Here is a 24297-nt window from a genome sequence, read left to right on the forward strand (position 1 = left end):
CAGGCTGGAGTGAAATGGCACGATCTCAGCTTACTGCAACCTCTGCCTCCCGGGTTCAAGCAATTCTCCTGCCTCAGCCTCCCGAGTAGCTGGGATTACAGGCACCCACCACCACGCCTGGCTAATTTTTGTATTTTTAGTAGAGACGGGGTTTCACCATGTTGGCCAGGCTGGTCTCAAACTCCTGACCTCAGGTGATCCGCCTGCCTCGGCCTCCCAAAGTGCTGGGATTACAGGCATGAGCCACCACACCCGGCCCCCAGTACTCTCAGTCCAAGGTTGTTTGAATCCATGAATGCAGAATACCCAGGTATGGATGGCTGACTGTACCTAACCACCCATGGAATGAAATATAATTCATCCCTTTAGAGATCCTCAAGGGGCCTCTGAAACTCTTCTCTATGGTGAAACATCACATTGCAATACGGCCACTGACACCCAAATTCTGCAAATAAGATGTTAACATCTCAGGCATTTACTACTCTTAAGCTAATACTTCTGAAATTGTTAGCTGCAAAGACAATTAAGCATGTAGAAGCTTTTTAAAGGTCCTTGGTAAAGATCAAGACTGATGTATCACTTAGTCTCCTTTTCGTTTAGGGACCTTCTGCATATTAACCATGAAATTAGAGGTAACACTGCAATTTCTTTTCTCCCTTTACATATGTTAGAAAACATTTATGAACTTTTTTTCTGGCTAATTTCTAGTTTGCACTATGTTTGCTGCATTTGTGTTTCTGAGCAAAGGTGAATTCATTAAAGAAGCAGTCTATATTGCAATATTTAAGAACTGTAGCTATACCTCGTGAAAGACTAGAACCTGGAAATGGAAAGCCACCAGGAGCTCAGGGAGTTATGGTAAGCTCTGTCTCTTGGGAGCTACTTGTTTTCTCTAACTGCTTTGTGCTTTGATCTCTTTTTGTAGAGCAGCTTTTACTCTTCAGCACACACTTGGCCAAACATGGTTGCTCTAGTTCAAGAAAGCATTGAGAAGCTCTATCATACTTTTTGAATAACTGGATTTCTTCTAAGGTATAGGATCTCTAACATTGTATACTAGGATTCCATTCCCAGGACTGATCCTGACACAAAATTAACTTGTAATCCAATAAGAGTTTTTGTTTTTTGGGTTTTTCCTTTTTTTTTTTTTGAGATAGAGTTTCACTCTACAGTCCAGGCTGGAGTGCAATAGTGCAATCTCAGCTCACTGAAACCTCCGCCTCCCGGGTTCAAGCAATTCTTGTGCCTCAAGCCTCCCGAGTAGCTGAGACTACAGGTGTGCACCACCACACCCAGCTAATTTTTTTGTATTCTTAGTAAAGACAGGGTTTCACCATGTTGCCCAGGCTGGTCTTGAACTCCAGAGCTCAGACAATCTGCCTGCCCTGGCCTCCCAAAGTGCTAGGATTACAGGGGTGAGGCACTGTGCCCAGCCCCAAGTCAGATCTTTTTAAAATAAAGTTTCACTGACCTAGAATTCAGCCATTACATAAATGATACCTAACCCATCAGGTGGAGGAAAAGGGAGGAAGGAGAGGAGAAAGCGGAAGGATTAGCTAAGAAACCTAACCTTGCAATCATGAGTTCTGATTTACAGAGAGAACCTGACTGCCAAAGTAAGGAAGAAAACACCACCAGTTAAGAGACAGAATTTTTTTTTTAATGCATGCTAGAACTTGTGTTCTAAATAGTGCTTAGAGATGCGTTAAATATAGCTAAGAGGATAAAGAATTTAGGACTAGATGGGTCCTTAAAGAGTTTCTAGCCTCCACACTCATTTGATAGCTGAAAAGTTAAATACCTGCCCAAAGCCAGTTAGTGAGGGTCAGTGCTCGAATCAGACCTCCTGTCTCCTGACTCTTGAGCCAGTGACCTCCTCCATCATGCCAGAAAACCTTTCATTCTAGGAGCATTAATTCTGACAAAGATGGTAACCTTACCGAGGGGCATAATGGAGAGGTATTTGCCTCGAAACTTGCTGGTGATTTTGATTTCCTGACGCAATGTCCAGCCATTTTTGGACTCAGCATGGTGCGCAGCAGCAGGGGGATGATGACTCACCTTGAAGAAATCAGGTTCAAATTAAGACGGCAGAAAGGAGAAGAAAAGATACTGCCTATAAATTGGTGAGAAACACCAAAATTCACACTTGATGTTTTTACACCCACAACAGTAGGTGAATCCCAGAACCTCCAGGGTCTCCAACGCTGAAGTTCTGAAGAAAAAGAATAAAAGCTGGGATGACGGGGACTAGAATTTCTGCAAACATAAGACCCAGGGGATTAACCAAAAAATCATCTCTTTCTTCAGAAAGGAAATGCGTTATGGTCCTGAGGTTCCTTTACCTGTTCACAGAGGGATCGGTACCCATTCTCCTCTAATCGGTCCAGCTCAAAGGTCTCCCCAAGCAGTGGGTTGAATGGCTTACTGGTGCGGAAGACAGTAGTGGAGTAGGAGGACACGGTGAAAGCTGCAACATAACAGAGCTGTTCTAGAGAATTCTCACATTTTGCAGCTCGGTCTAACAGCTCATGGTATTCCAGATCTTCAGTAAGGCGCTGAAGCATGGACAAGGGCTCATTAAAATTTACCTGTAAGGAAAAGAACAGATATAAAAACTATGCTCACTCATCTATAAGAGACAGTTTAATTTTTTTGCAGTTTAGGAAATAAATCACTGGGAAAAGAGGGCTTTGCTCAGTAGAGCGGCTCTAATATTTAACCCGCAAACAACCCATTCTCCTTGTCAACTGTTCGTGTCTGTGAGTGGCAGAAATCACTGTTTTCATTTCACTAACTGTAAGCTCTTTGAGATGGGAACCATGCCTCTTCTGTTGAGTGCTACATACCCAAGAACCATCAGTGACTGGCCCACAGAAGACTATCATCAAATAGGTGTTGGATGAATAAGTTTTTTAAAAAAGAAATGCAATGTATTTTAGCACACGTATACCCAGAGAGGAAATCAGGTATTTAACTTGGAGAATGAAAGAAACAGTAGTAAATTATAAGTACAGCTATATCCTGACTAGTTATAAAAGTTAGTTTCCACCCTGGACAAAACAATTGCTAAATCTCAGTTCAGTTCTGCATCAGGCCAGGATTCTGATTTCTCCTGAGGCTGGATAATTGTGTTTCTGGGAGTGAAGTGCTCATGATGGGGGTTGAGAGGGGGCTGTGCATGCTCTTACCTTTCTAATTCTGAAGCCAGCTTAAGGCGACCAAGTACTGGATAAAGCGAGCATGTGTGTGTTTATGTGTGTGTGCCAGGAATTGGGGGCTTCTGTTGGGGGAGATGTTCATTCATTCATTTATTCACTTACTCATTCCACAAATATTTATTGAGTACCCATGTGTGCCAGACCCTATGCTACCCACTGGATAGAGAGAAGTTAACAAGAGAAGCTGACTTTTTTGGGGAGTGGAGGGGTAGGGAGTGAGAAACATTGTTCATGCTCCCCACCCATCTACTCCCTAAAAAAGTCAGCTTCAAAATTAACTTTGAAATTTTAAATGATTTTACTATGTAAAAATTCACTATAAAACAAGTCAGGTTCCCAAGTGAGTCCATAAAGCTTATTTAATTAATAATATAAATGAACAAGTCTAAATATTATTAGCCTGAGTTCTAAGTCCAAAGAACAAAAGAAGAAAGAAAAAATTCCCTTTTTAGTGAATGGTTCTGGCCTTAAGCAACGCTTTACTTAAACAAACAAAAAAAACACAATACTTTTCTTTCTGATGTTCCATCTCTTTTGGCATTTTTGTTCACCCTTCTACCCACCAATCTCTGAGCTACATATTACCCTAATATTTGCTATCCCCCCACCCCCCGCTCAATCATGAAATTAATATCGTATAATTTTTAACTGTAAAAAACTTTGAAAACAAAGTATCAAGGAAAAAATTTTCTTGAAATGAGATCACCACTATTAACATTTTCAGTTTGTTTCTATACATTCATACATTTTTAAAAGTAATAAACTTGGCCACGTGTGGTGGCTCATGCTTACAATCCTAGCACTTTGGGAGGCTGAGGCAAGCGGATTGCTTGTGCTCAGCAGTTTGAGACCAGCCTGGGAAACATGGCAAAACCCCATCTCTATAAAAAAAAAAAACACAAAAATTAGCACGGTGTGGTGGCGTGCACCTGTAGTCTCAGTTACTTGGGAGGCTGAGGTGGGATGATGGCTTGAGCCCAGGAAGCAGAGGTTGCAGTGAGCCAAGATCATGCCACTGCACTCCAGCCTAGGCAACAGAGCGAGACTCTGTCTAAAAATAAATAAATAAATAAATAAATAAATAAAATTCATAAACTAGAGCCTGCTTTTTCTCTGAGAAATATCCCAAATGTTTCTCTGTGAACATTTTCCAGTGAACACAGAGCCACAGGGCCAACAACACTCATCCTTTGAGAAATAGGACCCACCAAAACAGTGTGCCATACCCCAGAGCCCTCTTCCCTACACTGAGAGACAAGCAGTATGATGACACAAATGCACACTGAGGGGTGGCGCGCTGCAAAAGCCATAATCCTCGATTCTTTTTAACGAGGGCACTTATTAACTACACCCAATAAAATCTGTCCGTGGCAGAATTTAGACAATACGAAGTAACATTTCCATACATTTTGAGGAAAACTGGGGACAGGCAGTGTACTCCACTGGTGGTACTAGACATACCAGCAGTGCATGGGACTAGAATCAGCACATTGCTATCACTGCTTTTCACACACACACAGCCTTGCCCATCAACAACCAGTTTCTCCAAAAGTGCCAAGCTTCTTATAATGGTCATTTTATTACTCAAAAGCCAAACAGGGAAACAAATGAGTCTGAGTATTTAAAGTAGAAGGAAGCAGGGAGCTATACAGCTGATGAAAAATTGGGCACCCAAAAAAAAAAAGACAACCCAGAGATTAGCAGCAGCAGGAAGCCATAACCATTGGTAGGGTGGAAAGATGGGGAGAAGCAGCAGTATTACTACAGCCTAGAGGTGGGGGTCCAAGAGAGGGGGATCAGGAGAATGTAAAACATCAAGGCAGGGGAGGCCTCTCCAGTGAAAACTAGAGCCACGTAGGTGCGCCAGAGCACCACTCAAGAGGGCATAGAGGGAGAGACTTCCCACGGTTATAACCTCCTACTGGTATCTTGCATTAGTGAAGCCCAGCCAGACTCCAGTAGCCACGGAAGCCTGAAAAAACACTTCCCAGAGGGATTAGTTTTCCTGTGTTACAGCCTAGAGTAGGGGAAGGGTGAGGACTTGATCTGCGGGCAAACAGGTACAGGATTGTACATTCTTAAAGGCAAGATCAACAAGGAACTAATGGTAAAGGAGGACAGAGAAGTCACCTAGACCCAGAAGCTATTTCTTTGTTTTTTTTTTTTTTTTTTTTTTTTGAGATGGAGTCTCATTCTGTTGCCCAGGCTGGAGTGCAGTGGCACAATCTTGGCTCACTGCAATCTCCGCCTCCCAGATTCAAGCAATTCTCCTGCCTCAGCCTCCCAAGCAGCTAGGATTACAGACGTGCGCCAACATGCCCAGCTAATTTTTATATTTTTAGAGAGATGTTGGCCAGGCTGGTCTCGAACTCCTGACCTCAAGTGATCCGCCTGCCTCAGCCTCCCAAAGTGCTGGGATTTTTTTACAGGTGTGGGCCACTGCGCATGGCACCAGAAGCTGTTTCTAAGCAGGAACTACATTCCTGAGACTGCAATGACATGCCTTTCCAGTCCACTTTCCCACTACTCCCTTCAAGGCACCTAATACTCCAGACAAGTGGGGTTTCTTTTCAAGCCCCCAATAAACTAATTATTATTTTAGGTTTATCCTAAGGCTACTCATGGCCTTTTCTTATCTGAAGGTCAACCTTTTTTTCTTTTGAGACAGGGTCTTGCTCTCACCCAGGCTGGAGTGCAGTGGTGAGATCATGGCTCACTGCAGCCTCAACCTCCCGGTCTCAAGTGATCCTCCCACCTTAGCCTCCCAAGTACTTGGGACTACAGGCACACATAACCATGCTGGCTAACTTATTACTATTTTGTTTTGAGAGACAGTCTCGCTTGTCGTCAAGGCTGGAATGTAGTGGCACCATCTCGACTCACTACAACCTCTGCCTCCAGGGTTCAAGCCATTCTCATGCCTCAGCATCCTGAGTAGCTGGGGCTACAGGCTCGTGCCACCATGCCCCACTAATTTTTTCTATTTTAGTAGAGACAGGGTTTCATCATGTTGCCTAGGCTGGTCTCGAACTCCTGAGCTCAGACAATCCACCCATCTTGGTCTCCCAAAGTGCTAGGATTACAGGCATGAGCCACTGTGCCCAGCCGAATTTTTTATTATTTTAGAGACAAGGTCTCCCCACGTTGCCCAGACTGGTCTTGAAGTCTTGGGCTCAAGCAGTCCTCCTGCCTCAGTCTCCCAAGTGTTGCGTTGCACCCAGCCCAACACTTCTCTAACAAAAATTCCACATATTTGTACATAAACCTATTTGTTTTCCAAGACCCAGTTAATTAATTACTTCGACATTTGCTAAATGATTTATACATGACAGGCACAGGGCTAAGCATCAAGGTTATAAACACCATCAAGACGTAGCCCCTGATCACAAGGAACGCAGTCTATGAAGAGGCAGAAACCACACATTGGTCCATAGCTTCAAGAGGGTAGGGAGAATGCCTTCTGCATTTTTGTATGCTTAGTAGCTGGCTGTGGACAAAACCTGTAGCCACTCGCCCATCCCCACCATCCATTCTTCCATTCTTCTACAACTGGTAGAACCCTTAATTTTTCACAAGGCCATGCCATCCAGAACAGAAGTCTTCATTTCTAGCCTTCTCTCCAGCTAACTGTGGCCATATAGCCAAGTTTTAGCCACACAGATTTAAGTGATAGTGATTTATGCAACTTCCAGGAAGCATCTTCTTGGTTTTTTGAGACAGAGTCTAGCTCTGTCACCCAGGCTGGAGTATAGTGGTGCGATCTCAGCTCACTGCAACCTCCGCCTCCTGGGTTCAAGCAATTCTCCTGCATCACCCTCCCGAGTATCTGGGACTAGAGGTGTGCACCACCACACCCGTTTAACTTTTGTATTTTTAGTAGAGACAGGGTTTCACCATTTTGCCCAGGCTGGTCTTGAACTCCTGACCTCAAGTGATGCACCTGCCTTGGCCTCCCAAAGTGCTGGGATTACACGCATGAGCCACCGCACCCAGCCAGGATGCACCCTTAAATGGTACAGCCTTTCCTCTTTTTCCATTTTCCGGCTAGCTGGAATAAGGCTCTGATGACTCAAGCTGGAGCGGCCACTTTGGGCCTGCGGACTGAGGCCAAAGGCAGCAGAGCCCCAGGACAGAAAGAAGCCTGGCTCTGACACCATAGAGTATGGCACTAGCCCTGGACCACCTACTTCTGGGCTTGAACACAATAATGAGTTAAGCCAACATTTGTTTAAGGCAGAGGTTGACAGCTTTTTCTGCAAAGGGCTGGATAGCAAATATTTAGGCTTTGAGGGCCATATGGTCTTTGTCACAACCACTTAACACTGCTGTTATAGGATGAAAGCAGCTGCAGATGATACGTAAATGAAAGAGTATTATTGTGCTCCTATAAAATGTCATGGATGTTAACAACTGAATTCATCTAATTTTCACATCACAAACTATTATGCTTCTTAGATGGTAGCCAGAGTTGGCCTGAGGGCCTTAGTGTGATGACCCCTGGCTTAAACTGATATATTTTGAATTTTTTTTTTTGTCTCCCCAACCCCACAGTTGGCCCCATGAATTTGTTTCTTTAATAAATTGAACCTATATCTTCTATACCTAACTGAAAACTAGCGCAACATCAGGCAAATAGTAGGCACCCAGAAAATGCTTGTGAAATGAACAAGCAGTGATACACACTGTTTACACCATCAACAGTGGAACTTGTTGGAGCACAAAGGAGAGACATTTCATCCTGACAGGATGCACTGGAGGAGGTTTGCTGAAAAAGACACACTATAGCTGCATCCTCAAGAAATGGGTATTAGCCACAGCAGAAAAAAAGTGGCAAGTGTTGATAGGGAACTGACAAAAGTCTAGGCAGAAAGAGCAGTGTGTACAAATGCCCTGAGGGAAAGGACAGGATGCCTGAAGGAAATCCTAATAACTAGAACTTGGGATGCGTGGGGTAGAGCCTCGCCCATGGGGAGGAGTTACCAAGCCCCCTAAGGTATCTGGACTATGATGAAAGCAATGAAGATCCAGTAAAGGATTTTCAGCTGAGGACTGACATGACTACATTTGACATTTTTCAAAAATCACTTTGACAACAGTGTAGACAGACTGGAGGAAGACATGATGGGGCAGAGAGGTCAGCCCAAACACCATCTTTGCCATGGCGATGGTCATCTGTCTGGTTTGAATGAACGATTTTTGCTTCTGTGTTCCCTAAGCCTTTGTCTGTGTCGTACTTTCCATAATACTATCACAGAAAATAATGTTTTCTACCTGTTTTCATGTCTGTCTCTTTTAAACTACACACTTCTTGAAAACAGAAACTATGATGTATTTATCTTTGCATGTCCCCAGTGCATCTAGCATAGGAATTTGCTCAAAAATAACTGCTACTGAGCATATACATCTGATTCTAGGTGATCTGGGAACATATCAGATCCAGAGCCAAAATTAAAGCAGCTAAATTTATGGAACAGTTTATGATTATAAAGGTAAAAAAGACCACGCCACAAACTGCCGCACAAGTGGGTGGGGCTGTCATATCAGCACTCTTCCCACTGAGGCTTGAGAGGAACTCCTGGCAGCAGCTCCAGTGTGCAAGAACCTTACCGGCATGGGGATCTTAGAGAGTTCTTTTCCAATGCAGTTCTTCATGATGCTCCATAAATTGAGGCTATAGTTTGGCTTGTATGGTATTCTGGTTCTCTTTTCCTTTTTGGTCTCCTCCAGCTGATGCTTGTACTGAGAGCAAAACAAAGCCATTCAACCACCCACAAAGAACAGAAAACCTGGTATTTATAACCTTCCCTTCCCCCGTGCTAAAAAAAGAAAAAAAAATCAGTTTCTCTTAGCACTTCACACACACACAAAAAAAAATCCTTGGGAATCACAACCCACGTCCCTCACCTCTGACATCTCCCATATAAGAATTACCTGTTCATCAAGGCTGATGTCACTGCTGGCTCCACTGATATTGCTGCCAGTACGTCTGTACAGATGGGAAACACAGGAGAATTAGAACAAAGACCAGAACTAGAGTGTGGTCCTGGACATTTCTTTACAAAGCAGAATGCCAAGTACACTGTATAAACTTATTGATGGGTGATCAAATGACGACATTTAAAATAGGAATGAATTTAAATATCTCTGGAGAATTTGTTTACGTAAAAAAGCTGACACTTTTTCACTTACTTAAGAAAAAGGGCCCATTCTACAAAGAGATCTTGAGACAAAAAAAAAAAAAAAAAGGGAAAAGGGCCCAGATTCAATATTGACAATTATAATACTCTCACTGAAATGTTTTTAACCTTTTGATGGTTAAAATATGATGGTAAAATACGATGGTGAAGATATGTTTATTTGCTTCAACAATCAAGGATAACTCACTTGTGGCCCAAATTTTCAGGCATGGTGATGATCTCAGGTGCATCAAAAAATTCATTCTCATCATCTTCATCGCTCATGTCCCCTTTGCCAGAGCAGCACTGATCTACAAGAAGAAAAGCCCCATTTGTTGACTTTGGTTATCTTTACCAAATGTCTGATATGGCAAGTTCTTTTAAATACTAACCACAAACACAGCAAAAAATGGTAGAAAGCAGTGGAAAATCCAGAATAAATCAATGGGTTCCAATTCCATTTCACATGACTCATTGACTGTGAAGAGTTTGGAGTTTTCCTATCAACTGCAGAAAACCATCTGGCTCACCTCAGACCAGGCTACCTGAGAGCTAAGTGTCTTACCTTTACCAGAACCCACATTGCCAGGAGTGTTTGCCGGCAGCACCGTGGCTCCTCGGAAGGCCCTCTCCAGGTGATTATGCTGCTTCGCCAGCTGCTCGAGGGTTTCTTCCAGTCGGATACGCTGGTCTCTTTCATACTGTAGTGACTTTTGCCATTTTTTACTATGGGTCTGGGCTAACATGAGGAAATCTCTGCAGGCCTGTATGGAGAAAGCGTTGACTGTGTCACCTCAACTAGTCAGAGTTTCCCCTCAGGCTTCTGCAAGCCCACTGAGTAACCTTATTCTGGGAACTTTTAACTGGCAAATTACAATGAAAGACTTTCCCTTTTATGCCAAGGTATCAGGGACAGCTAGCTCCATGCTGAAATCAAGGTCAAACCCAGAAAAAAAGTAAATATGGTTGTCATGGTTCTTTTACACTTTCCTGGTCACGAGAACCAAACAAATGCCAAGTGAGCAGTAAACCTAGACGAAGTATTTGTGACAACATCAAAAAGAGCAGGTATGTGAACTGCACCAAAAGTAGAGAACTGCTGACTGAAAGAAGGATGAGAGCACACACAGGATAACTGCTTTCAACAAATTCTTGACTAAACTCAAGTAACTGAAAGCTAAGGACTTCAGACACTGAGAACAGAGAATCTACACTGAGGTAGACCAAGTATGGGGAAACTCATTTGGTTTTTATTTTGGCCACTAAGAGAAACAACTGACCTTAAAAATTAGGAGCCTTCAGTGTGCAGGAAGAAGGGTTAAAAAGAAAAATATTAGAAGCCTACTTGAAAAATCAAAGAAGAGATTTAGAGAAAAAACCCACAAATATGATTATATCAAGTCCCTCCCCAAGTGGCTCCCCACTAACATGAGGATCAAATACTAACTACTGGTTATGAGCATAAAGAGACCTTCATAATACGGCCATCACCTGCCTTGTATTCTCCTCGCCAGGCATGTGTACTTAGCACTGCACCCTACAATGCAGCCACACTGAACTGCTCACCATTTCTTGCACACAGATTTCTGGCACAGGCTGGAGTAGAGTGCAGATCACAGCTCACTGCAGCCTCAACCTCGTCAGGCTCAGGTGATCCTCCTACCTTAGCCCCGCTGAGCAGTTGGGACTACAGTTATGTACCACCATGGCCGACTAATTTTTGTATTTTGTAGAGATGGAATTTTGCCTTGTTACCCAGACTGGTATCGAACTCACGGACTCAAGTGATCTACCCATCTCAGCCTCCCAAAGTGTTGGGATTACAGGCATGAGCCACCGTGCCCAGTCGTGGACACAGATTTCTTTCAGGCCTACATACCTCAGCATATGCTATTCACTCTACCTAGAATGTCCATCCCTATCCCCTGTTTCTAAGAAAGGGCAAATCTTTCTTTAAGATCTATGGCAAATGCTACTTTGTGACATCCCCCCACCAGTCTCATAAGCAGCCAGTCTCTTCTCTACATTTCCACTGCATTTTGCACAAACTTCTATTTTACACATGCACAGCAGTATCGTGACTGATTTTCTATCTCTCCAGATGGATCACATGCAATTTAAAAACACATTTTTGAGCTTATTCATATATAGATCTCCAGCTCCTAATTTAGTTGCTCTGTACATAATAGGGATCTGATAAAGTTTGCTTAATAAATAAATAAAGGAAGGAGGCAAGCAACGTAAGCTTAAAAATCTATTCCCTGTTACAGAGAAGCTAAAAGGTAAACAGGATATTTACTCCCATGGTTTCAACCACTGCCTATAGGCTAATGGCTACTAAATCACTAATTCTAGCCCAGCACTTACTGAGATTCAGAATAGAATATCCAACGCCCTATTCAACGGCTCAAAGTAACTTCAAAATTAATGCATCCCAAAGTGAACTCATCACCTTCAGTTTTTTTTTTTTTTTGAGACATGTTCTTGCTCTGTCACCCAGGTTGGAGTGCAGTGGCACAATCATGGCTCACTGCAGCCTCAACCTCCCAAGTTCAAGTGATCCTCCTACCTGAGCCTCCCAAGTAGCTGGGACTACAGGCATGAGCCACAATGCCCAGCTAATTTTTGTAGTTAATATAGAGGTGGGATTCTGCCATGTTGCTCAGGCTAATCTTTCAACTCCCAGGCTCAAGTGATCCACACCTGGGACTACAGGTGTGAGGCACCACACCCAGCCTCATCAATTTCCTATGTTGTCTCTGCTTTTCCCTTTGATGTTCCCCAATCCAACTTTCAGGGCCCTCCCAGTTGTCCAAGCCAGAAAATTAAGGGGCATCCTTCTCTTACTTTTGCTTCCTTCCTCACAGCCAGTTATCAAGTCCTATTGATTCTTCTTTAATATTTTAAAAATCTGTACATGTCTTTCCATCCTCCATACTCAGAAACAGTACAGAGTGCATACTCTGGAGTTGGACCGGTGGGGCTCAAATCACAGATCCATCCCACTATCTAGCTGTACAAATAAGGGCAAGTTATTTAACCTCTCTGTGCCTCATCTTCCTTTTCCATAAACAAATAGTAACAATAGAGTAACTACCTCAAAGAGTTGTTGTTTTACATGTAAGCACTTAGAACCACATTAGGCTCACAATAAACATTCAATAAGGTGTTAGTTATTATAAGCTGGGCATGGTAGCTCACGTATGTAAAACACTTTGGAAGGCCAAGACAGAAGGAGTACCTGAGACCAGGAGTTTAAGATCAGCCTGGACAACATACAAGACCCCATCTCTATATAAAAATTTAAAAAAGATATAAAAATTTAAAAAAGAGGCTGGGTATAGTGGCTTACACCTTTAATCCCAGCACTTTGGGAGGCCGAGGCAGGCAAATTACCTGAGGTTAGGTGTCCGAGACCAGCCTGGCCAACATAGTGAAACCCCATCTCTACTAAAAATACAAAAATTAGCCAGGCATGGTGATGTGCGCCTGTAGTCCCAGCTACTTGGGAGGATGAGGTAGAAGAATTGCTTGAACCCAAGAGGCGGAGGTTACAGTGAACCAAGATTGTGCACTGCACTCCAGCCTGGGTGACAAAGCAAGACTCTGTCTCAAAAAAAAAGTTGAGTGTAGCAGCTCTGCCTGTAGTCCCAGCTACTCAGAAGGCTGAGGAGTGAGACTCACTTGAGCCTGGGTGCTCAAGGCTGCAGTGAGCTATGATGGTGCCACTGCACTCCAGCCTGGGTGAGAGAGCAATACTCTGTCTCTAAAAAAAAAAAAGAAAAGAAAAAGGCCGAGCACAGTGGCTCACGTCTGTAATCCCAGCACTTTGGGAGGCCTAGGCAGGTGGATCACAAGGTCAGGAGTTCAAGACCAGCCTGGCCAAGATGGTGAAACCCCATCTCCACTAAAAACACAAAAAATTAGTCGGGTGTGGTAGTGTGCGCCTGTAGTCCCAGCTACTTGGGAGGCTGAGGCAGAAGAACTGCTTGAACCCGGGAGGCGGAGGTTACAGTGAGCTGAGATCACACTATTGCACTCCAGCCTGGGTGACAAAGCGAGACTCCGTCTCAAAAAAAAAGAAAAAAATTATGACTGCATCAAAATTGGTCTCATCTTCTAATCCACTACTACCAAGCTTAGTTGGCATGATCTGCACCCCTTTCTCTCCCCCACAATTAACTCCTCCCAAGCCTCATGCTAGCTACTTCCTTGCTCGACTAACAGTCAATTATCAGCAGTTCCCAGACTTTGGGGAAAGGGATAGATCTGAATATCCCATACCACTACCTGGATCAAAGCTTCTCCCTCATTCCCTTTTATTTCATTAATTTGTTTATTTATTTTTGAGACAGAGTCTCGCTCTGTCGCCCAGGCTACAGAGTGCAGTGCTACGATCTCAGCTCACTGCAACCTCCGCCTCCTGGGTTCAAGTGATTCTCATGCCTCAGTCACCATGTCTGGCTAATTTTTTTATTTCTTTTAGTAGAGATGGGGGTTTCACCATGTTGGCCAGGCTGGTCTCGAACTCCTGACCTCAGGTGATCCACTCGACTCGGCCTCACAAAGTGCTGGGATTACAGGTGCAAGGCACCATGCCTGGCCTCATTCCCTTTTAGTAATACTGACTGTAATTAAAATTTGCCAGAGACAATCATATGTCAGGCACTTTGCCGAGCACTTCACATCAATTATCTGACAAAAGCCTTTCAACAAGCCTTTGAAGTATCTGCTAGTATCATTACCATTTACAGATAAGGAATTGATGTCACAGAGGATGCAGGTTGCCCCAAGTTATACACATAGGTCATAGAGGCAGTTGGACAGGATGCAGGTTGCCTCAAGTTACAGAGATAGGTCATGAAGGCAGTTGGACTCCAGGCCCCAAGCTCTAGCTTGCCTTTCTTCATAGGAAGACTCTCACTGCTCCTTCAGAATTTAGTTGAGGAAATTAGAGAAATTTCCTAGTCTGAGCCAAATACTTCCAAAGTGCTATACCATAGCAGCCTGTGCTCATTTCTATCAAGTCACTCAACATAGTCCATAATGATCCCTTTAATTCTCCATCCCTCACTAAATAGTGATCTTCCTGAGGACACGGACCATATCTGCCCTCAGCAATATCCACTAGCACAGTTCGTGGAACACAGCTCATGCTCAATAGATGGCAGATGAATATACTAAAAGTGTCAAATTTAATTCTCTGATCAGATTCACTTTGACAGTTAGAAAAGCTCTATCCTAAGCAGTCAAGAAACTGAAACGGCCATAAAAAAAACAATATCATGTCCTTTGCAGCAACATGAATGCAACTGGAGGCCAATATCCTAACTGAATTAATGCAGACACAGAAAAAAAAAAAACACATCTTCTCACTTATAAGTGGGAGCTAAACATTGGGTACACACCAATACAAAGACAGAAACAATAAACACTAGGGATTCCAAAAGTGGGGAGGAAGAGAACCAAAGGTTGAAAAACTACCTGTTGCGTACTACGTTCACTACTTGGGCAATGGGATAATTAGAAGCCCAAACCTCAGCATCACGCAATATACCTATGTAACAAACCTGCACACGTGCCCCTTGAATCAAAAATTAAATTAATTTTTAAAGAAGTAATTGAGTGAAACATATTCTTCCTTTGATATAACTTTGCCCGTTTAGAGCTGTGATGCTCTAGCATGCTAATTTTTAACATGTGTATTATACTTAAGGCCTTGCTAGTATCATACTAAAAGGTACAAAGGAAACAACACAGGGATAAAAAAATGTATTTTAAGCAATAACTGGCTAGGAAAAGGGCACAGGCAGTGCAGCAAGAGAGTAAAGAATGAAAACAGAACTCATCTCTGACTTCCAAGAGATCATTCACTTTAACACAAACTCTGGACACTTAGAACTTAGGGAAGAATTTCCCCAAGGAACAAAGATGAGTACATTTTCAAGAGAAAAATTGAAACTAAAGGTTTAGGTTTATAAAGGGATGCTTTACTTAGCAAAATTTTTACATCAAGGTAAAAAAAAAATTATGGATTGGGGTGTTCATCTGATTTGGATAAAAGGTGGCATTCACTCCCAGGAGACCATTGTGCCGAGTTGTTTTATTTAAAAAGTATACGTATTTACTATTTAATTGACTGTATGACTTAATGAGGTTTTCCTGATCACAAGGGGACTGGAAAACCAGGCACACAGTCTCCAGGAATACACGACCAGACATCAGAAACACAAGCACCCTGACTGGCTGACTGGTCAGTCCTAGGAGATAATCTTCCTGCAGTCCCTAAGTGGAGAATGTAATTTGTCTTTTTACTTTGTGTGAATCACAGCACTGAAGATAGTGTTAAACACATCAGAAAAATGATGTTAAAATAAAGGTTATCCAACTATCTATTAAGTAAGAAAGGGGTTAAATGAGAAAAACGATACTTTCCCATGGTCATGGGAAAGTCTGGCACTAGAGAGGTAATTTCATCCCATTTAATTAGGAAAAAAAAATCTACCCTACATAATTTCTCACAGAGTACTCTTCTCACTTATGAAATGCCTTTGAATGTTTTTATGCAGAAGGTAATTAAAACAACCTGCCAGGCAAGAATCAGTAGAGGAAAAGCAGCACTGTTTAAACCATGTATTCATTTCATACGTATCAATACATTGGTAATGCCATGGGTGCTCTGTTTACTCAGAGTCTTGCACCCAAGCAGCTAAAATGTTCCGCAAACCAACAACAGCCACCCAAGTTAGGAGTCATAAGGAGGCTGAAGTTTTACCACTCTTTTTAAAGAAAAGTGCCCAAAGTTGAATATTTTGTCTTATCACCAAAATTATCCTCGAATTCAAGGACTAAAGATGGGAATAACTAGTACTATAAGGTTCTCACTAGTACCTGATCTAGCCTCCACTTACCACCCTTTATGCCTGAATGCGTTAGTAAAGTAAGGAGATGACTCCAACTTAAAGCTCAAAGAACATGACAATGGAAGGGACTCAGGGAGATCTTTTAGTTCCAACAGATGAAATGAGACAAAAATAAATAAATAAATACATACATACATACATACATACATACATACATAAAATCACGACCTAGAGAAATTAAGGGACTCAGCTAATACTGATCAGATGTCCTAGTGGCTGCAGAGCAGTCAGTGAAGGAACCCTGGACTCCTGATTCCCAGCTGCAGCAAAGACCTCCTGATCACTTAAGCAGAGCATGAAAGTCATTCAATCTGTACAGCCTGTTCTATTTCATGCAGTAAACAATGTAACTTAAAGCCCTTGAGCAGTGAAGCAGGCCCTAATGTTCTGTGCTTTATCAATTACAATTTTTAGGCATTTGGGGAGAATTATGTTTCAAAGAGGGAATGAATCAAAAAGCAACACAGACACCATCTGCACTCACGTTGATCATGGCATTGGATGTTATCCTAAAGAGTGTGGCTCGTTCGTTGACCTGTTTGATCTTTTCATTGCTCTCAGCAGGCAACTTCAGGGACTCCAGCTCACTGAGAGAACGCTGCAGAGCTGTGCCATGCTTAGCTATCAAGTCATTGCACGTGCTCAAGTCCTCTACTTTGCTAGAGAGGGTCCGAAGGGTATTCTGCAGCTCAGTCTTGTCAGTTTGTGAGACAGACTCTTCATCTCCTGATTCATCTGTAGGAATGAAAAGAAAGATTATATGATTCCAGAACCAGGAGTGACAGTTGGAACCCTACCTACTCTGTCCAGAAACAAACCAACATTCCTCATGCTGTGTGCATTCTGACTCACTGAAAACTTGCCATTACCAGATGGTTTCTCTATAGTGTGGTCCACAGATCACCTGCACCACAAACACCCCAGGTCCTTCTTAAAGGGGCAGAGTCTCTAGGCCCACCCCTAGAGACTTCGATTTAGCTGGTGTGAGGCAAAGCCCAGGAATCTGCCTTTCTAATAAGCTGCCCAGGTAACTGACACACACTGAAGTTTGAAAACCACCGACCTACAATACAGAATGGAAAAGCTGAAAGGCTCTTGGAATTGGGAATTAATTACTGAGCTCCTTAACTCTAGCTTGATGATTCCTATCTAGTCCAAGCTAACTATTTTTGCAAATCCACTATCATCTGATAGGTGACTGATGGGACCTGTATTAAATGAGTTGAGAATCACAGTCTAGCTCTTTGTAGACAAAGTCCACATTACAAAAAAGGCCATTAATTTCTCTTCTGAAAGAGAGCTCAGAAACTTTATGACTAAAGCCACCATGAAAAGAATGCAAAAACTCACTTTAAATAGCTCTCCAATAATAAGTCAAGTACAGAAGCTATGTTGTACCTCTCACACTCAACACTTTGTAACTGCAAAGTGCTTTTCTAGCAGTGTCACTTCCTTTGGAGGAGCTAACATCGGCACTAAAAGCAAGGAAAAAAAAAAAAAAAAGAGAAAAGACCTGTCCTTTCTGCTAGACAGAGAGATGGGGCCAAAGTCAAAATATAACTTACTACCAAACAATTTACAAACCAGTGAATTCTCCTTTCACTGATGAATGAACATACAGTATGGGAAATGACAGGGGATAAGATAACAAAGTCAGCAGATGACCATCTTGGTCAGTTCTAGGTAAACAAGCTCAGTATGATTAAACTATCAATATATCAGGAGAAAATCGTACCATTTTCCTTGAAGAATAATCAAAACTTAACTTGATTGCTCCTTTTAGTTAACCAATGCAGCAAAATGAAGATTTTTCATAGAAAATATCACATATACAGTTTTTGGCAGTCTACTAAAATTGTTTCAACTTAACTAACAAAGAGTTAAGTAAGAAGGTATCACGAGAAAAAGCACGAATAGATCCAAATTCTGAGGAATAATATTCCCAAGACTGGCCCACCAATAAAATAATTATTTCTCAAAATTTTAAGGTAGCCAATTAAAAGGCAAAAGAACAACTGTTATGCCTCTAGGACAGAATTTTTCAACCTTGGCCAGATAATTCTTTGTTTTGGCGGCTGTTTGGTATATTATAGGAGGTTCAGCAGCATCCCAGGCCTCTACTCTCTAGATGCCATAGCACCTCCCTCCCTTCAGCTGTGACAACCAAAAATGTCTCCAGACATTGCCAAATGTCCCCTGGGGAGGAGAATCAACCCTGGTTGAGAACCATCACTCCAGCAGAAATACTGCATGAAGACGAGAAGCTTGAGACCTCTAGGAAATAGGTGATAATCAAATGACACAGCATAATGATGACAAACAAAATCTGTGCATAAAAGGGGCAAAAAGAAAGTTCCCCAGGCAGGTGTTCTTTGCTCCTGACCTGACTCTGCCAGCATCTTCACAGCTTTGGCCTTGGCCAGTTCCAGGGCCGTCACCCAGCGCTGCCGCTCAACTTCTGAACTAGCTTTCAGATGGTAGGTCTGAGCACCCCCATTGGAAATGATGAAGTTGCAGGAGTCCTCCACGGTGATGTTGGCTGTGGCAAGGTTGATGGTACCACGGCAGGTATGTCTCATTTCTGCCTTTGATCTGTAATAACAAGACAAAGCCAATTTAAACAGAAAGTTGACGGTTTATCCTTTATCACATTCCATTTCTTTTCATAACTCTGAGCTCCCTGAAAATATGACAGTCTTAGGAATCAGCAAGTTCTAGTCCCTCAAATGGGTCCCTAAAATTCACGAAACAATTAGTGGGGATTTCCCTTCAGAGCCTATAAGTGTTGTTTCTGAGTCAGATTTTTTTTTTTTTTGCTTTGCTGTCCCTCTTACCATTTTCTTTTTAGAAATAGGCTTTACAGGCCGGGCGCCCGTAATGCCAGCACTTTGGGAGGCCGAGGTGGGCAGATCACCTGAGGTCAGGAGTTCCAGACCGGCCTGGCTAACATGGTGAAACCCTGTTTCTACTAAAAATCCAAAAAATTAGCCAGGCGTGCGGGTGTGTGCCTGTAATTCCAGCTACTCAGGAGGCTGAGGCAGGAGAATCGCTTGAACCTGAGAGGCGGAGGTTGCAGTGAGCTGAGATCCCACTATTGCACTCCAGCTTGGGCAACAAGAGCGAAACTCCGTCTCAAAAAAAAAAAAAAAGAAAGAAAGAAAGAAAGAAAGAAACAAATAGGCTATACTGAGGTATAACTACATGCAATATTAATTTAGCAATTTTAAAGGTACAACTGAATGAGTTTTGACAAAGGTACAACTGAATGAGTTTTGACAAACCACCACCACAATCAAGATGTAGAACATTTCTATCATCTCAGTAAGTTCCCTCATGCCCTTTTGCAGTCAGGAATTATCTTTTACTTAGCAAGTTGTAATTATAAATTGCCCTATAACCTCATGCAACAATCTCATTTCCTAAGAATAGCTCTATTTTATATATACCAAACCATCCCGCTCCCGACTGTAACTCAGCCCAAATGAGAACTCAGCCCAATGTTACATCATGCTTAGAGTTATATCGCAGAAGTGTAAAAAAAGCACCCTTAAATGTTTAGAGTATTAAATATTGGCTATGGTTCAAATGATATGAAATAAGAATAACTAGCTTTCTGGGGAAGTAAAAAGGAATCACCAAGTGTTTTAATCTTTCTGGAATATGTTCATTCCTAAGGTCCACCATACTCTACTGGTGGGAACTCCTAAGCCGTCTATTAATAGCTAGGAAAGATTCAGCAGATCTGCTCTCAGAGAACTGGGTGTAAAAATTTTCCCGATCTCTAGTGACTGACAGTTCTATTAATAGACTAACTTTTGAACTTTACAGCATTACTTGGTGACAACAAGCTATAAGACACTTCACATAGAATACCAAGCTTCACATAAAATATCAAGCTTCTAGCACAATCGAGTGTCTAACACAAACTGTGTCATTTCCCTACCACCCGCTGGTTATGCCCAGGAACCTGCATGTTGAGACTGCACTTTTCCCTGTCCAAATTGGAACACAGAGGTCAAAGTCCTTTGCCAACTGCCACAGTACAAAGCAGAGCCATTTCCCTTTCAGTGGAGTCAAGCAGCCAAACACACCTGGCATATCTAGAATTCCTGCATGCCAGAAATGGCACACACCCCATAAGATTTGGTATGTTTGAGAAAGTCTGGAAGACAGGTTTGTTGTTGTTCAATTTTTCACATGAACTGCTCTTCCTTCCTCAAATAGTATGGGAAGGCCAGAAGGGTCTCAATGAACTGGGCCATTTTCCATCTCCTGCACCTGCCACACTGTAACATGAATCCGTTTTTTCTATTCTTACCTCCCCACCCCCAAGCTTCAGTTACATTATGAATAATGCAGGCTGTATTACAGATGCACAGCTGACAGGCCAGCTCGCTCATGTTTTCTACTCCAAGTATACTACTTGGACCTTCCTCCACATTCCTCCTTATTGGAGCTTTTCGGAAACCACTTCTTAGGAATCTCTTCTGCCTGGGTCATCATTGTAGGAATCTCTTCTGCCTGGGTCATCATTGTAAACTAAAGAAGTTTCTCAAATTACAAAAAGTCTGTAGCAGTTTAAAAAATACCAAGGAACTCTGGGAGTAAGGCAGACTTGATCTCGGAGCTCTTGAGTCTGGGCAGATACACTTATGATTATAAATGATTAGTGCAGAAGCTGGAAAGACATGAATCTCAGGGTACAAGATAGGTTCTTCAGGCACTACAATATTAGGTGGTATTTTCTGGCCAGAAAGTTCTTCCCTGAAAAGGCTAGCTGAAATAGTAATTCAATCTCTAGAAGCTAGCCAGGAAAACTAATACTATGGCCTGTCACAATGTTTCTGGGAGAGTTGGGATTCTATATAAGGTTTTAAGTAATGGGACATCTAAGTAACTGAGTACGTAAGGAAGCCCAGGATAGGTAAAGGAAGTGGTTTGCCAAGGCCTATTAGGACAGCTCATCCGAGGATGGGTCTAGGAAGTACACAATCCCACTTAAAAGGAAAACAGTATTTTGGAAACAGCATATATAAGAAACTGCAGGTTTTGGAGGTATGAAAAGCAGGAGGAATGACAACTTGTCTAAATAATTCTTGGAGGAAGATGAGGACCAGAAGAATCCTGCAGGAAAAAATAAACTGCCAGTATACTTGATAGGAGGTATTTCAGTGCAATTTTGAGGGTAGTGCACAGATTGATAACTCTGGATCCCGCTGGTTTGTTTATGGGTGGGACCACCTAAGTTGACTAGGGCAGGCCTATGGCATATTTCCCAATATGTGGTTTGGTATGTTTTGGAAGGCGTTTTATATGCAGTCAGACAGGTACCACTAGCTCTTGTAAGGGAGAAGTGAAAAGTGGTAACGAATACTTAAAGAGACAGCAACATGTAAGTTATTAGTGTCTAAGATCACTATTGATCAACACTAGTACTGATCAAAGAATCAACTGGCCTGGAAAGTGGATCCGGTAAGAACTTGGATGAGAAATGACCACATACGAAGGCCCTGAGGTGATATACAATTTTTGAAAATGCAAAAACAGTATTAATATTGACTTGCAACACAAGTCAGGATATAAATCAATTAAACATTAAAATGATGGTCAATAATAACAGGAAAACATGAACTTGAATGAGAGAAAAATCTGGGGAAATTAAAATTTTAGATTTGTAATCTAAGTTTAAATGGATGGTCCTGGATAAGTACTTCGAAAGGGTCATAATTAAAATAAATTCTGAATACAGTAATGCAAATGAAATATACAATTATTCACAACTGTTGATTAAGCAGTGAGGATGAGCTATCTAAGGCATTTTGCCCTGTAAGAGGACAGGTAAAAATGTGTTCCTGCCAACAACCTCCAACTCCCACCTTCAATTTCTCCTCAAAATTCTCTAAGAGCCAATACAGTGGAGTTGATGGAAAAGAGACTTGTTCAGCCTAACTCTCTGGGTAGCAGAATGATTCCTGGTGAAGGAAAAGAAATATAGAGTGAGCTGCTCTTCAACATCAGTGTTTTGGGTCTCAAAGAGGATGGTCTCCGGAAAAAAATATTTCAGTTGGAATGTCATTAAGCAAAATATCCCTTAAAGGAGACTTTTATACTTTTTGCATAAAATACACATAGTAAGCATGATCCATAAAATTACTTGCTATTGATAAGCAATTATCTCTGTAACTGACCGATTCATTTAACACTAACCTGAGTGAACAGAAGTAGTTTCAAATCCCAACTGCTCCAAAACCTTGGGAAAGTTGCCCATGCTAAGTCTGTTTTCCTCATCAGTAAGATGGGAATATTTCCCAACTCCTAGGGTTGTTGTTGGGAGTCAACAAAATACTATAATGAAATACTGTATATAAAACACCTAGACACATTGTCCAGCCCTCAGGAAATGTTTACGCCCTGTCCCCAAATCACCTATCTTAACTCCTCTATCCTTTTTAGCCCAAAAGCGTGCCATGTGATGGCCAGGTTATGAGTCACCATAAATATATATTAAACAGTCCAAAATAAACCTTGTTGAACAGAAGTAATCACACCAAAGACATGGATTCTTCTTTTAATAAAAGTTAATCCTAACTAACCAAAAAATCACAGAAATGCCAGATAAAACACTTAATCATTTCCACGGGAGGAGGTGGGGCAAGCAAAAATAAAAGCAGCACTGGGGTGCACATCTCCATTCTGGGCTGTCCAGAGGCCAAAGCATATGCAAAGTCTTGGAGAGATAAGGCAGAAAGGGGACGGAATACCGAAGCCACCCTGTGTGTGTGATGCCCTTATGTCTGAATGTGAAGGGAGCAAGGACGGGTACATCAAGAGCTACGAATAACCTTGAGTTTTGGAGACTGGGCACTGACAGCTACAACTTGGGACTTCCACTGTAAGTTCCTTGGGAGGAGTGCCTCGGGTTTCTTCTGCTGCATGTGTTCCCTTAGTACCTACACCAGTGCCTTGCTTGCAGAATTAATAATTGCACCCATGTGCTGGTGGAAATACAATGGAAGCACAGACGCTCACCAAACAACTAATGACTGGAAAGGCCGGGAGCGAAGGGAAGATAAGGCACCAAGAGTGGGTAACCCGAGGGGAGGGGAGGTGTACGTCCAGGGGCTTTTCACTTTCGTGACAGTGGGCTCCGACCCCTGGGCTGTCAATCCGCACAGATGACGAAAAGGGGCCTGGGGCAACCCTGGCTGCGGTGCCGGCTGGCGGTAATGCCGGAGCTGGGACTGTTGGCAGATATGGGGGAGGCAAGGTGAACGACAGCGCCCCGGAAGCAGTTACCTGTAGTAGCTCAGGAGCCCGTTGCTCAGCACGAACCACCGCCGCTGGTAGCCTTTGATATAATTGGTCCATTTGAAGAGCCAGCCCTCTCGAGCCGAGCCCGAACCCCCAGCGCCCGAGCCGCCCGAGCCCCCAGTCGGCGGCGCAGGGGCCGGGCCAGCCGCCGCCACTCCCCCGGCCCCCGGGCCCGGGCCTCCCGCCGCCGCCGCGACCACCGTCCCTGACGCGGCCCCGGAGCCTGGCCCCGCATCTCCGCGGCCGCCGCCTCCTCCCACCACTGGGGGACCGGCGCCGCCGCCGCCAAGTGCTGCAATGGCTGCCGGGCCTGGCCCCACCACTCCTCTCAGCTCCGTCGCCGCCATGAGCCGCCGCCGCCTGGAGATACAAGACCGGAACCGCCTACGAGAGCCGCCGTCGCCGCCCGGAGCGCCCCACACGGCTACCGCATCAGCCACCGCCGCGCAGCGTCCCCGCCCCGCCCGGCCAGCCGCGGGGAGGAGGGCTCGGCCGCCGGGAAGAAGGACGTCGATTGGTGCCGCTGAGTGTCACTTGAGGAAGACCCCGCGGATATTGGCATTTCTCTCGGGCCTGTCATTCTACAGCGCCCAGTGAGAGCCTGGGGTGGGACGCGTCCGCCAGACCCACCTTTGATTGGTTCAGATAAAGGCCAATCAGACTTTT

General features: G+C 43.2%; 1 protein-coding gene across 3 annotated transcripts in view; it reads right to left on the reverse strand.

Moving 5' to 3' along the window:
* Positions 1–24209, reverse strand: part of OSBP (oxysterol binding protein) — a 40207-nt gene extending 15998 nt beyond the window's left edge. The window contains exons 1-10 of one of the 3 annotated variants that reach the window (XM_063784083.1): positions 23952–24209; positions 23617–23668; positions 18704–18912; positions 16805–17055; positions 9963–10161; positions 9606–9708; positions 9153–9207; positions 8829–8960; positions 2346–2591; positions 1941–2061 (exon numbers count right to left, since the gene is read on the reverse strand). In XM_063784083.1, the coding sequence (XP_063640153.1) occupies positions 1941–2061; positions 2346–2591; positions 8829–8960; positions 9153–9207; positions 9606–9708; positions 9963–10161; positions 16805–17055; positions 18704–18899 (1303 nt within the window). In that variant the 5' untranslated portion in view covers positions 18900–18912; positions 23617–23668; positions 23952–24209. Of the gene's footprint in view, positions 1–1940; positions 2062–2345; positions 2592–8828; positions 8961–9152; positions 9208–9605; positions 9709–9962; positions 10162–16804; positions 17056–18703; positions 18913–23616 lie in introns of all 3 variants that reach the window. The other 2 variants (XM_009460405.4, XM_508451.8) reach the window with 2 other exon arrangements.
* Positions 24210–24297: the final 88 nt, after the last annotated feature.

Source organism: Pan troglodytes, chromosome 9 (assembly GCF_028858775.2).
Source record: "Pan troglodytes isolate AG18354 chromosome 9, NHGRI_mPanTro3-v2.0_pri, whole genome shotgun sequence".
Classification (NCBI taxonomy): Eukaryota; Metazoa; Chordata; class Mammalia; order Primates; family Hominidae; genus Pan; species Pan troglodytes.